The sequence below is a fragment of the Telmatherina bonti genome, assembly GCF_933228915.1.
Source record: "Telmatherina bonti genome assembly, chromosome: 21".
NCBI classification, from domain to species: domain Eukaryota; kingdom Metazoa; phylum Chordata; class Actinopteri; order Atheriniformes; family Telmatherinidae; genus Telmatherina; species Telmatherina bonti.
This window is the reverse complement of record NC_136630.1, coordinates 32,513,809-32,528,288: the sequence shown is the minus strand read 5'-3', so window position 1 is coordinate 32,528,288 and position 14,480 is coordinate 32,513,809. Positions and strand designations below refer to the sequence as shown.

Here is a 14,480-nt window from a genome sequence, read left to right as displayed (position 1 = left end):
CAACATCATTCCCAGCATCATTCCCAGCATCACTCCCAAAAATCATTCCCAGCATCACTCCCAACATCATTCCCAGCATCACTCCCAACATCATTCCCAGCATCACTCCCAGCATCATTCCCAGCATCACTCCCAACATCATTCCCAGCACCAATCCCAGCATCATTCCCAACATCATTCCCAGCATCATTCCCAGCATCACTCCCAACATCATTCCCAGCATCAATCCCAGCATCATTCCCAACATCATTCCCAGCATCATTCCCAGCATCACTCCCAACATCATTCCCAGCATCACTCCCAACATCATTCCCAGCATCATTCCCAGCATCACTCCCAACATCATTCCCAGCATCATTCCCAGCATCACTCCCAACATCATTCCCAGCATCACTCCCAACATCATTCCCAGCATCACTCCCAACATCATTCCCAGCATCATTCCCAACATCATTCCCAGCATCATTCCCAGCATCACTCCCAATATCATTCCCATCATCATTCCCATAATCTCATTCCCAGCATCATTCCCAGCATCACTCCCAATATCATTCCCATCATCATTCCCAACATCATTCCCAGCATCAATCCCAGCATCATTCCCAACATCATTCCCAGCATCATTCCCAGCATCACTCCCAACATCATTCCCAGCATCAATCCCAGCATCATTCCCAACATCATTCCCAGCATCATTCCCAGCATCACTCCCAACATCATTCCCAGCATCATTCCCAGCATCACTCCCAACATCATTCCCAGCATCACTCCCAACATCATTCCCAGCATCACTCCCAACATCATTCCCAGCATCATTCCCAGCATCACTCCCAACATCATTCCCAGCATCACTCCCAACATCATTCCCAGCATCACTCCCAACATCATTCCCAGCATCATTCCCAACATCTTTCCCAGCATCATTCCCAGCATCACTCCCAACATCATTCCCAGCATCAATCCCAGCATCATTCCCAACATCTTTCCCAGCATCATTCCCAGCATCACTCCCAACATCATTCCCATCATCATTCCCAACATCATTCCCATCATCATTCCCAACATCATTCCCAGCATCATTTCTAGCACAGAATGTGGCGTCTGGTAGAGCAACACTGTATGATGTTTGCAGAAACATTTGCCTGCAGCTACAGCTGTGCATCAGCAGAGCAGGTTTGCCGACAGCTCTGAACACCGTCTGTGAAAACCACTAGAATGGACACATAGAGCATGGATAGTAGAGAACTTGTATTTTTAACAGAGCATCAAAACTTTCGGAATGAGACTGAAATGAAGGAACCTGCAACAACAGAAAAGACAAATAAAATGCAGTCCAGAAGTCCTCCAACAACATTGTGGCTTCATGCAGTGTTTCCCTAACATTTAAACGTCCTCAGTCTGGACAGTTTATACTGATTTCTTTTTACCAAACAGTCTGAAGTATCGTTACAGCAAAGCTGTAATACATTCCACACATGTATTAGTGTGTCCTGCTCATGGAGAAATATGTATGTTGTATATGTTGGCTTTTACTGACAGGTCGAGCCTTTTGCACACGTGTTAGGTAAGATGTAGTGAAAATGACACAACAGGAATGGGGGGAAAGGCAATCGCAGTTGGTAGTACAAGTAGACTTGCAAAGAAAGATGTTAGCCGACAGGCTCTATTCTTACAACAAACGTCACATTCATGTAACTCCTCATTCCTTCTCTGCAAATGGCAGCATCTACCTCTGACCAGAACCTTGTTGTCAACCACATCTGACACTAAATGAAACACCGTATGAGTATTTAGCAGCAATCACAATCTTTCCATTGTTTTCTGAGCAGCAGCACACTGGCTGTGGTCACATGCACACCTCATGGAGACGCTCACGGCGGTAGGAGATGCTTTAAATCAAGGGGAACAAGGTGTGGCTGCACACTCGGGACTTCTGCTTCATTGTTTATGTGACCAAAATTATGGCTTATGCCATGACAGTTTATTTTTCTAAATTTAGACCATTTCCTACCACAACAACCACCTCCAGAAGGTGTGTGTTTCCAAACATCAAAACTATCGCAACACGACCGTCATATTTTATAAATGGTATTACACTTTGTCAAAATCTTAACATTTTGTAGACCCGAAGTAGATCTACCCCATGTTACGTAATAAACGAAGCCCATCCAAACATCACTTTTGGATCTTATCTATGTAATCTTGTTTCCCGAACATGTAAGTTTTTCTGCACATTTGTAAAAGTGTTTCACTAGATGTAGTTTGCTTTTGCACTTCCAGGCCACCGCAGCTAATGGATTTGAATCCTAACGGCTGATGTGCCCTAAAGCTCATGTCGTTTCTGCTTCGTTCTCTTGTCGCTGCTCCTCTGTGAGTCCATCCAAAACTTTCTGCAAAGCCTAAAATTTAAATTTTACAGAAAACAAAGACATCCTACCTCTTCCTGAAAGAGGTTCTGTCGGTTCTTCAGAGCTCGCAGTCGGTTCTGCTTGTCCTCGTGCTCCAGCTGGTCTCCAGGTGGTTGGAAGTAGCCAATCAGATCCTGCAAACTCACACTGACCGAGTCAATCGGAAGATTTAAAGTCGAACTTTTCCCTTTTTTCCTCAATGAGTCCAGACCCCTGGAGAGAGCAGAGACCAGAGAGAAGGGGTCGTGTTCAGCATGAGCTTCCATGTTGGGTCACCATCTGGTGTCCGACACAAGGCAGCAAGGTTCAGGTCTGGAGACGTTCCACCCAAACAGAATTCCTGTTTGCATGCGAAACAAACCAAACATTGCTCAAAAATCTTCCTTTTCCCCTCAAGATTTTCTTCTGATTCTCTTTCCAACTATGTTTGGAGTCCTGATATCTGAATCCCTGCATGTCGAGCCGTCTGATCATCACGCTTCCTCACATCCTGCTCTGATGCATGTTCACATTTCACTTTGGTCATTTGTATGGTCAAATATCAGCTCCCTGCATGAGTTAGGTGTCCTTGAGAAGACCTGGAGGAAATTTCTGAGGTAAAACTAAAGAACATGTGGTTCAGTGTGATCATTTCACTCAAGCATCTTGTATTTGGTATTTAAGCATATTTCATCACTCTGACCATGAACATGTCAACTTTTATTTTACATCACTATGTTACTCAAAAACAGAATCAGTTCTTTCTTCCAGATGCGAGGCAGAGCGTTAGAAAAGTCACTGACTGTCTTTTCTACAAGGACTGCACTGTTGCCTCATTGCCAGAAGGTCGCTGGTTCGAGCCTCGGCTGGAGGGGAGGGTTACCTGGTGTGATGAACTGGTGACCAGGTAACTGCAACACCTGGAAGCCTCTGATTGGCTTTCCATGACATTTTACTGTTAACCATCATCACCTTTTATATCTACAAGTCTGCATCTTGATCTGTAAAATGTCCAAACACGTGGAGGTATAAATCAGGAAAAGTAGTGTGAGCTCAGAGACCTGCACCCGGATGGACGGACCCTGACATCCGGGACCTGGATGAGCCCCACGAACCCCACGAAGCTCTGGAATTCAAGATCAAGGCGCTCGCATAGAGGGGGCGGAGCTTGCATCCTCGGACCAGATATGAACATGGAGAAACCCTGCAGAGCAGCTACGTCACCATGGAAACGCTCGTGAATATGAAGAATTAGGCCACATCGACCAGGCCAAAAGCAACAGTGTTACTGTAGCAACAGCCAGGAAGGGATGCTGGCAGAACATCGCTGACTCTTTGAAAGCGTAGATTATATCACATTAATATATTGTACAGTTTAAAAGGAGAGTACTCTGATTACTTTGTTACAGTCCAGACGTTTCAGCAGAACCTCCCAGTGGAAAAATAAATCCCAGTCTAAGCTGACAGTACCAGTAGCTAGTTGTTCCATAAATCCCTGGTTCTGCATCGTGATGATTCCAGATGCAGCCTGGTGGAGCTGGATGGACGCGTCATGCTGCCTCTATCGCTGGACACCCGTCCTGCCCCAGGCGCTGCTCTACATCTGCACACCAGCGATGGGCAGGACCATTTCCGAGAGATGCGATTGTTTTGTTGATTGGCGTGCAGACCAGAACATAATCTGCGGTTGGAGCAGCTTGGCTGTGGAAGCTGCATCGGGGGATTTAATCCGGTGAATGAAGCAGTTTTGTAGTCTGGAAAACCCTGAAGTTGGGTTGCAGGCCTCTGGTGTCTTCAGCGGATGTGTTTACACAGACATACAGGACATGTGGAGCAGATTCTGTTCCAGCCGGGTGTGTGTGTGTGTGTGTGTGTGTGAAGGTGTGCAGGTGGTGTTTGTCTGTAGTCATGCACCTGATGAAGAGATTGAAGAGAAAGACGGTACTGCGGATGACCCGGGCAGTGCGGCTCTCCTCGTGCTGGGACCGAGACAGCGTGAGTCCGTCATCCATGTGACCCTCCTGGTGCATGATGGCCTGAAACAGAAAATCCACACTGTCTGTGTTTCATGGGGAAATATTATGCTGGTGGAGGAGACAAGCTGTGAAATGATTCAGCTTTACCTTCCTCTGAACTCCACCCATACGGGCACACTTTGCATCCATAGTCTGGTATGTGAGCCACAGGCCGGTGTCGACATGTTGGATGTAGCACACAGAGTCGCCATATTTAATATCAGGAGTTCCCATCCCATCAACTTCCTTCTTCAAACCAGGGTCCGACTTTTCCTTTAAATAAATGGAAGATGTGAATGATCTGGTCCAAACTGTTCTGAGTTCATCTGATCTGATTTAAACTGGTGTGAAGGCAGGGATGGTGGGGTCACCAGATGGACTGGTGGTCCTTCAGTCTGCTGGACTCACCGAGGTTTTTATCTCATTTTATTCCTTTACGTCATCCTGCACACTTTCCACAGAAAACTAAAACATCCTACATCCATCACCGTGTTTGGTCTGACAAGGGAGGGGAAGAATCCACTCCCCCCACACACCAACATCCATCCGCACACCAACATCCATCCAACATCCATCCGCATACCAACATCCATCCGCACACCAACATCCATCCGCACACCAACATCCATCCACACACCAACATCCATCCAACATCCATCCGCACACCAACATCCATCCGCACACCAACATCCATCCACACACCAACATCCATCCAACATCCATCCGCATACCAACATCCATCCGCACACCAACATCCATCCGCACACCAACATCCATCCACACACCAACATCCATCCGCACACCAACATCAATCCACACACCAACATCCATCCGCATACCAACATCCATCCGCACACCAACATCCATCCACACACCAACATCCATCCGCATACCAACATCCATCCGCACACCAACATCCATTCACACACCAACATCCATCCGCACACCAACATCCATCCGCACACCAACATCCATCCGCACACCAACATCCATCCCACACCAACATCCATCCACACACCAACATCCATCCGCATACCAACATCCATCCGCACACCAACATCCATCCACACACCAACATCCATCCACACACCAACATCCATCCGCACACCAACATCCATCCGCACACCAACATCCATCCGCACACCAACATCCATCCCACACCAACATCCATCCGCACACCAACATCCATCCGCACACCAACATCCATCCGCACACCAACATCCATCCCACACCAACATCCATCCGCACACCAACATCCATCCCACACCAACATCCATCCGCACACCAACATCCATCCCACACCAACATCCATCCGCACACCAACATCCATCCGCACACCAACATCCATCCGCACACCAACATCCATCCGCACACCAACATCCATCCGCACACCAACATCCATCCGCACACCAACATCCATCCGCACACCAACATCCATCCCACATCAACATCCATCCCACATCAACATCCATCCGCACACCAACATCCATCCGCACACCAACATCCATCCGCACACCAACATCCATCCGCACACCAACATCCATCCCACACCAACATCCATCCGCACACCAACATCCATCCGCACACCAACATCCATCCGCACACCAACATCCATCCCACACCAACATCCATCCGCACACCAACATCCATCCCACACCAACATCCATCCGCACACCAACATCCATCCGCACACCAACATCCATCCACACACCAACATCCATCCCACACCAACATCCATCCCACACCAACATCCATCCCACATCAACATCCATCCACACACCAACATCCATCCCACACCAACATCCATCCCACATCAACATCCATCCCACACCAACATCCATCCCACATCAACATCCATCCCACATCAACATCCATCCCACACCAACATCCATCCCACATCAACATCCATCCCACATCAACATCCATCCCACACCAACATCCATCCGCACACCAACATCCATCCCACACCAACATCCATCCGCACACCAACATCCATCCCCCACCAACATCCATCCGCACACCAACATCCATCCCACATCAACATCCATCCGCACACCAACATCCATCCGCACACCAACATCCATCCCACACCAACATCCATCCGCACACCAACATCCATCCGCACACCAACATCCATCCCACACCAACATCCATCCCACACCAACATCCATCCGCACACCAACATCCATCCCACATCAACATCCATCCCACACCAACATCCATCCCACATCAACATCCATCCCACACCAACATCCATCCGCACACCAACATCCATCTGCACACCAACATCCATCCGCACACCAACATCCATCCGCATACCAACATCCATCCCACACCAACATCCATCCGCACACCAACATCCATCCGCACATCAACATCCATCCGCACACCAACATCCATCCGCACACCAACATCCATCCACACACCAACATCCATCCCACACCAACATCCATCCGCACACCAACATCCATCCCACACCAACATCCATCCCACACCAACATCCATCCACACACCAACATCCATCCCACACCAACATCCATCCGCACACCAACATCCATCCCACACCAACATCCATCCCACACCAACATCCATCCCACACCAACATCCATCCCACATCAACATCCATCCCACACCAACATCCATCCCACATCAACATCCATCCCACATCAACATCCATCCGCACACCAACATCCATCCACACATCAACATCCATCCGCACACCAACATCCATCCGCACACCAACATCCATCCACACACCAACATCCATCCCACACCAACATCCATCCGCACACCAACATCCATCCCACACCAACATCCATCCCACACCAACATCCATCCCACACCAACATCCATCCACACACCAACATCCATCCCACACCAACATCCATCCCACATCAACATCCATCCCACACCAACATCCATCCCACACCAACATCCATCCCACATCAACATCCATCCCACACCAACATCCATCCCACATCAACATCCATCCCACATCAACATCCATCCCACACCAACATCCATCCCACATCAACATCCATCCCACACCAACATCCATCCCACATCAACATCCATCCGCACACCAACATCCATCCGCACACCAACATCCATCCCACACCAACATCCATCCGCACACCAACATCCATCCCACACCAACATCCATCCGCACACCAACATCCATCCCACATCAACATCCATCCCACACCAACATCCATCCCACATCAACATCCATCCCATACCAACATCAATCCGCACACCAACATCCATCCGCATACCAACATCCATCCCACACCAACATCCATCCACACACCAACATCCATCCGCACATCAACATCCATCCCACACCAACATCCATCCGCACACCAACATCCATCCAACATCCATCCGCATACCAACATCCATCCACACACCAACATCCATCCGCACACCAACATCCATCCACACACCAACATCCATCCAACATCCATCCGCATACCAACATCCATCCGCACACCAACATCCATCCGCACACCAACATCCATCCACACACCAACATCCATCCGCACACCAACATCAATCCACACACCAACATCCATCCGCATACCAACATCCATCCGCACACCAACATCCATCCACACACCAACATCCATCCGCATACCAACATCCATCCGCACACCAACATCCATTCACACACCAACATCCATCCGCACACCAACATCCATCCGCACACCAACATCCATCCGCACACCAACATCCATCCACACACCAACATCCATCCCACACCAACATCCATCCACACACCAACATCCATCCGCATACCAACATCCATCCGCACACCAACATCCATCCACACACCAACATCCATCCGCACACCAACATCCATCCCACATCAACATCCATCCCACACCAACATCCATCCCACATCAACATCCATCCCACATCAACATCCATCCCACACCAACATCCATCCCACATCAACATCCATCCCACACCAACATCCATCCCACATCAACATCCATCCGCACACCAACATCCATCCGCACACCAACATCCATCCCACACCAACATCCATCCGCACACCAACATCCATCCCACACCAACATCCATCCGCACACCAACATCCATCCCACATCAACATCCATCCCACACCAACATCCATCCCACATCAACATCCATCCCATACCAACATCCATCCGCACACCAACATCCATCCGCATACCAACATCCATCCCACACCAACATCCATCCACACACCAACATCCATCCGCACATCAACATCCATCCCACACCAACATCCATCCGCACACCAACATCCATCTGCACACCAACATCCATCTGCACACCAACATCCATCCGCACACCAACATCCATCCGCATACCAACATCCATCCCCACACCAACATCCATCCGCACACCAACATCCATCCACACACCAACATCCATCCGCACACCAACATCCATCCCACACCAACATCCATCCGCACACCAACATCCATCCCACACCAACATCCATCCCACATCAACATCCATCCCACACCAACATCCATCCCACACCAACATCCATCCCACATCAACATCCATCCCACACCAACATCCATCCCACATCAACATCCATCCCACATCAACATCCATCCCACACCAACATCCATCCCACATCAACATCCATCCCACACCAACATCCATCCCACACCAACATCCATCCGCACACCAACATCCATCCCACACCAACATCCATCCGCACACCAACATCCATCCGCACACCAACATCCATCCGCACACCAACATCCATCCCACATCAACATCCATCCGCACACCAACATCCATCCGCACACCAACATCCATCCCACACCAACATCCATCCGCACACCAACATCCATCCCACACCAACATCCATCCGCACACCAACATCCATCCCACATCAACATCCATCCCACACCAACATCCATCCCACATCAACATCCATCCCATACCAACATCCATCCGCACACCAACATCCATCCGCATACCAACATCCATCCCACACCAACATCCATCCACACACCAACATCCATCCGCACATCAACATCCATCCCACACCAACATCCATCCGCACACCAACATCCATCTGCACACCAACATCCATCTGCACACCAACATCCATCCCACACCAACATCCATCTGCACACCAACATCCATCCGCATACCAACATCCATCCCCACACCAACATCCATCCGCACACCAACATCCATCCACACACCAACATCCATCCGCACACCAACATCCATCCGCACACCAACATCCATCTCACACCAACATCCATCCGCACATCAACATCCATCCACGCACCAACATTAATTCGCACACCAACATCCATCCACGCACCAACACCCATCCGCACACCAACATCCATCCGCATACCTGGTACCTCGTCATGACTTTATCTCTAAACATTCTGTTAAACTGAACAAGGTTCGTACAAGTTTTCATTTTTTCTGCTGGATTGTTCCACAGAATGACTCGCAGACATTTTCTGTTTGCTTTAGTTTGACATCATCTCCTACCCTGCTTTTTATCTGGTTTCATGTGATCTAATGTGTTTTAATGAGGACCCCGATGCTCAGAACCATGTTTAGGATGCGGTGAACGTTTACCTTGGAGGACCTGAGGCAGAAGGCTGTAGACTTGACGTCTGCCTTCTCCTTGTCTGTCAGCAGCAGAGACTTGTCTTCCGTCAGACTCAGATATTTCCCTGTGGTCACATGACGGAGTCTGAACGGCTGACCCCAGCGAATGTGGCTTCCACTCCACCTGCCAGAGACACAAATGATGTCAGCTCATCCTAAAAATACAAGATAAAGCAACTAATCTGGACCAGAAGCTGAAACCTTGCTGCTCTGGGAGAGGACGGAGGCTTCTTCTCTCCCTCCCGTTCCCACTCTGACCTGCTGCTTCTTGTATCGTCAGTCTATCTGTCTGAGCCTCTCTCTGCATTTCCTTCTGATTTAAATCATGGATCTGGTCAGCTGGCCTCTCCATGCAACTCGTCACATCTTTTCTACCAGAAGAACAGGTGAAGTGGGGGTGGCACAGTGGTTACCACTGTGGCCTCACAACAAGAAGGTTACTCGTTTGATCCTCAGCTGGGGCAAAGTTTGGACAGTGGCCTTACTGTGAGGAGTTAGCATGTTCTCCCCGTGTATGTGGGGTTATTTGTCTCTGTGTGGCCCTGCAATGGACTCCTCTATTGGAGCCTTCCTCTGGTTGGGGTCTTCCCCTGCTGGAGCCTTCCTCTGGTTGGGGTCTTCCTCTATTGGAGCCTTCCTCTGGTTGGAGTCTTCCTCTACTGGAGCCTTCCTCTGGTTGGAGTCTTCCTCTACTGGAGCCTTCCTCTGGTTGGGGTCATCCTTTATTGGAGCCTTCCTCTGGTTGGGGTTTTCCTTTATTGGAGCCTTCCTCTGGTTGGGGTCATCCTTTATTGGAGCCTTCCTCTGGTTGGGGTCTTCCCCTGCTGGAGCCTTCCTCTGGTTGGAGTCTTCCTCTACTGGAGCCTTCCTCTGGTTGGGGTCATCCTTTATTGGAGCCTTCCTCTGGTTGGGGTCTTCCCCTGCTGGAGCCTTCCTCTGGTTGGGGTCTTCCCCTGCTGGAGCCTTCCTCTGGTTGGGGTCTTCCCCTGCTGGAGCCTTCCTCTGGTTGGGGTCTTCCTCTACTGGAGCCTTCCTCTGGTTGGGGTCTTCCTTTATTGGAGCCTTCCTCTGGTTGGGGTCTTCCCCTGCTGGAGCCTTCCTCTGGTTGGGGTTTTCCTTTATTGGAGCCTTCCTCTGGTTGGAGTCTTCCTCTACTGGAGCCTTCCTCTGGTTGGGGTCTTCCTCTACTGGAGCCTTCCTCTGGTTGGAGTCTTCCTCTACTGGAGCCTTCCTCTGGTTGGAGACTTCCTCTACTGGAGCCTTCCTCTGGTTGGGGTCATCCTTTATTGGAGCCTTCCTCTGGTTGGGGTTTTCCTTTATTGGAGCCTTCCTCTGGTTGGGGTCATCCTTTATTGGAGCCTTCCTCTGGTTGGGGTTTTCCTTTATTGGAGCCTTCCTCTGGTTGGGGTCTTCCTCTACTGGAGCCTTCCTCTGGTTGGGGTCTTCCCCTGCTGGAGCCTTCCTCTGGTTGGGGTCTTCCTCTACTGGAGCCTTCCTCTGGTTGGGGTCTTCCTTTATTGGAGCCTTCCTCTGGTTGGGGTCTTCCCCTGCTGGAGCCTTCCTCTGGTTGGGGTTTTCCTTTATTGGAGCCTTCCTCTGGTTGGGGTCTTCCTTTATTGGAGCCTTCCTCTGGCTGGGGTCTTCCCCTGCTGGAGCCTTCCTCTGGTTGGGGTCTTCCCCTGCTGGAGCCTTCCTCTGGTTGGGGTTTTCCTTTATTGGAGCCTTCCTCTGGTTGGGGTTTTCCTTTACTGGAGCCTTCCTCTGGTTGGGGTTTTCCTTTATTGGAGCCTTCCTCTGGTTGGGGTCTTCCTCTACTGGAGCCTTCCTCTGGTTGGGGTCATCCTTTATTGGAGCCTTCCTCTGGTTGGGGTTTTCCTTTAATGGAGCCTTCCTCTGGTTGGGGTCTTCCTCTACTGGAGCCTTCCTCTGGTTGGGGTTTTCCTTTATTGGAGCCTTCCTCTGGTTGGGGTTTTCCTTTATTGGAGCCTTCCTCTGGTTGGGGTCTTCCTCTACTGGAGCCTTCCTCTGGTTGGGGTCATCCTTTATTGGAGCCTTCCTCTGGTTGGGGTTTTCCTTTAATGGAGCCTTCCTCTGGTTGGGGTCTTCGTCTACTGGAGCCTTCCTCTGGTTGGGGTTTTCCTTTATTGGAGCCTTCCTCTGGTTGGGGTCTTCCTCTACTGGAGCCTTCCTCTGGTTGGGGTCTTCCTCTACTGGAGCCTTCCTCTGGTTGGGGTTTTCCTTTATTGGAGCCTTCCTCTGGTTGGGGTTTTCCTTTATTGGAGCCTTCCTCTGGTTGGGGTTTTCCTTTATTGGAGCCTTCCTCTGGTTGGGGTTTTCCTTTATTGGAGCCTTCCTCTGGTTGGGGTTTTCCTTTATTGGAGCCTTCCTCTGGTTGGGGTCTTCCTCTACTGGAGCCTTCCTCTGGTTGGGGTTTTCCTTTATTGGAGCCTTCCTCTGGTTGGGGTCTTCCTCTACTGGAGCCTTCCTCTGGTTGGGGTCTTCCTTTATTGGAGCCTTCCTCTGGTTGGGGTTTTCCTTTATTGGAGCCTTCCTCTGGTTGGGGTTTTCCTTTTTTGGAGCCTTCCTCTGGTTGGGGTCTTCCTCTACTGGAGCCTTCCTCTGGTTGGGGTCTTCCTCTACTGGAGCCTTCCTCTGGTTGGGGTTTTCCTTTATTGGAGCCTTCCTCTGGTTGGGGTTTTCCTCTACTGGAGCCTTCCTCTGGTTGGGGTTTTCCTTTTTTGGAGCCTTCCTCTGGTTGGGGTTTTCCTTTATTGGAGCCTTCCTCTGGTTGGGGTTTTCCTTTATTGGAGCCTTCCTCTGGTTGGGGTTTTCCTTTATTGGAGCCTTCCTCTGGTTGGGGTTTTCCTTTATTGGAGCCTTCCTCTGGTTGGGGTTTTCCTTTTTTGGAGCCTTCCTCTGGTTGGGGTCTTCCTCTACTGGAGCCTTCCTCTGGTTGGGGTTTTCCTTTATTGGAGCCTTCCTCTGGTTGGGGTTTTCCTTTATTGGAGCCTTCCTCTGGTTGGGGTTTTCCTTTATTGGAGCCTTCCTCTGGTTGGGGTTTTCCTTTATTGGAGCCTTCCTCTGGTTGGGGTTTTCCTTTATTGGAGCCTTCCTCTGGTTGGGGTTTTCCTTTATTGGAGCCTTCCTCTGGTTGGGGTCTTCCTCTACTGGAGCCTTCCTCTGGTTGGGGTTTTCCTTTATTGGAACCTTCCTCTGGTTGGGGTCTTCCTCTACTGGAGCCTTCCTCTGGTTGGGGTTTTCCTTTATTGGAGCCTTCCTCTGGTTGGGGTTTTCCTTTATTGGAGCCTTCCTCTGGTTGGGGTTTTCCTCTACTGGAGCCTTCCTCTGGTTGGGGTCTTCCTCTACTGGAGCCTTCCTCTTGTTGGGGTCTTCCTCTACTGGAGCCTTCCTCTGGTTGGGGTTTTCCTTTATTGGAGCCTTCCTCTGGTTGGGGTTTTCCTCTACTGGAGCCTTCCTCTGGTTGGGGTTTTCCTTTTTTGGAGCCTTCCTCTGGTTGGGGTTTTCCTTTATTGGAGCCTTCCTCTGGTTGGGGTTTTCCTTTTTTGGAGCCTTCCTCTGGTTGGGGTTTTCCTTTATTGGAGCCTTCCTCTGGTTGGGGTTTTCCTTTATTGGAGCCTTCCTCTGGTTGGGGTCTTCCTCTACTGGAGCCTTCCTCTGGTTGGGGTCATCCTTTATTGGAGCCTTCCTCTGGTTGGGGTTTTCCTTTAATGGAGCCTTCCTCTGGTTGGGGTCTTCCTCTACTGGAGCCGTCCTCTGGTTGGGGTTTTCCTTTATTGGAGCCTTCCTCTGGTTGGGGTTTTCCTTTTTTGGAGCCTTCCTCTGGTTGGGGTCTTCCTCTACTGGAGCCTTCCTCTGGTTGGGGTCTTCCTCTACTGGAGCCTTCCTCTGGTTGGGGTTTTCCTTTATTGGAGCCTTCCTCTGGTTGGGGTTTTCCTTTTTTGGAGCCTTCCTCTGGTTGGGGTCTTCCTCTACTGGAGCCTTCCTCTGGTTGGGGTTTTCCTTTTTTGGAGCCTTCCTCTGGTTGGGGTTTTCCTTTATTGGAGCCTTCCTCTGGTTGGGGTTTTCCTTTATTGGAGCCTTCCTCTGGTTGGGGTTTTCCTTTATTGGAGCCTTCCTCTGGTTGGGGTTTTCCTTTATTGGAGCCTTCCTCTGGTTGGGGTTTTCCTCTGCCAGTTTCTGGGTGAATACATGATGTTGCGGCTGGGATACGTGATCTGGGTGGTGGCTGGTTTCCTGGGTCCTGGGGGCCAGTAGTCTGTCTCTGATCTGTGCAGGTCACTAACAACTGATAATGGCTGATATTTTGCATCTACATTCAGAAAGCTGCTGATCCAGTCCCTAGTGTGGTCCCGTGGGTTTAAACATCAACAACAATTGTGTTCATGGTTTCTCTTTGTTCTGATGTTTTTGTGGT

The 14,480-nt window shown here is 50.0% G+C and overlaps 1 protein-coding gene across 1 annotated transcript in view; it reads right to left on the bottom strand.

Annotated features, from left to right (window-relative positions):
- The window catches only part of ryr2a (ryanodine receptor 2a (cardiac)), a gene marked incomplete at its 3' end in the record, with an annotated part of 479,882 nt that overhangs the window by 435,326 nt on the left and 30,076 nt on the right, over nucleotides 1-14,480 (bottom strand). The window contains exons 8-11 of the mRNA XM_079260659.1: nucleotides 10,013-10,169; nucleotides 4,511-4,675; nucleotides 4,302-4,423; nucleotides 2,438-2,621 (exon numbers count right to left, since the gene is read on the bottom strand). Coding sequence (XP_079116785.1) covers nucleotides 2,438-2,621; nucleotides 4,302-4,423; nucleotides 4,511-4,675; nucleotides 10,013-10,169 — 628 coding nt within the window. The remainder of the gene's footprint in view (nucleotides 1-2,437; nucleotides 2,622-4,301; nucleotides 4,424-4,510; nucleotides 4,676-10,012; nucleotides 10,170-14,480) is intronic.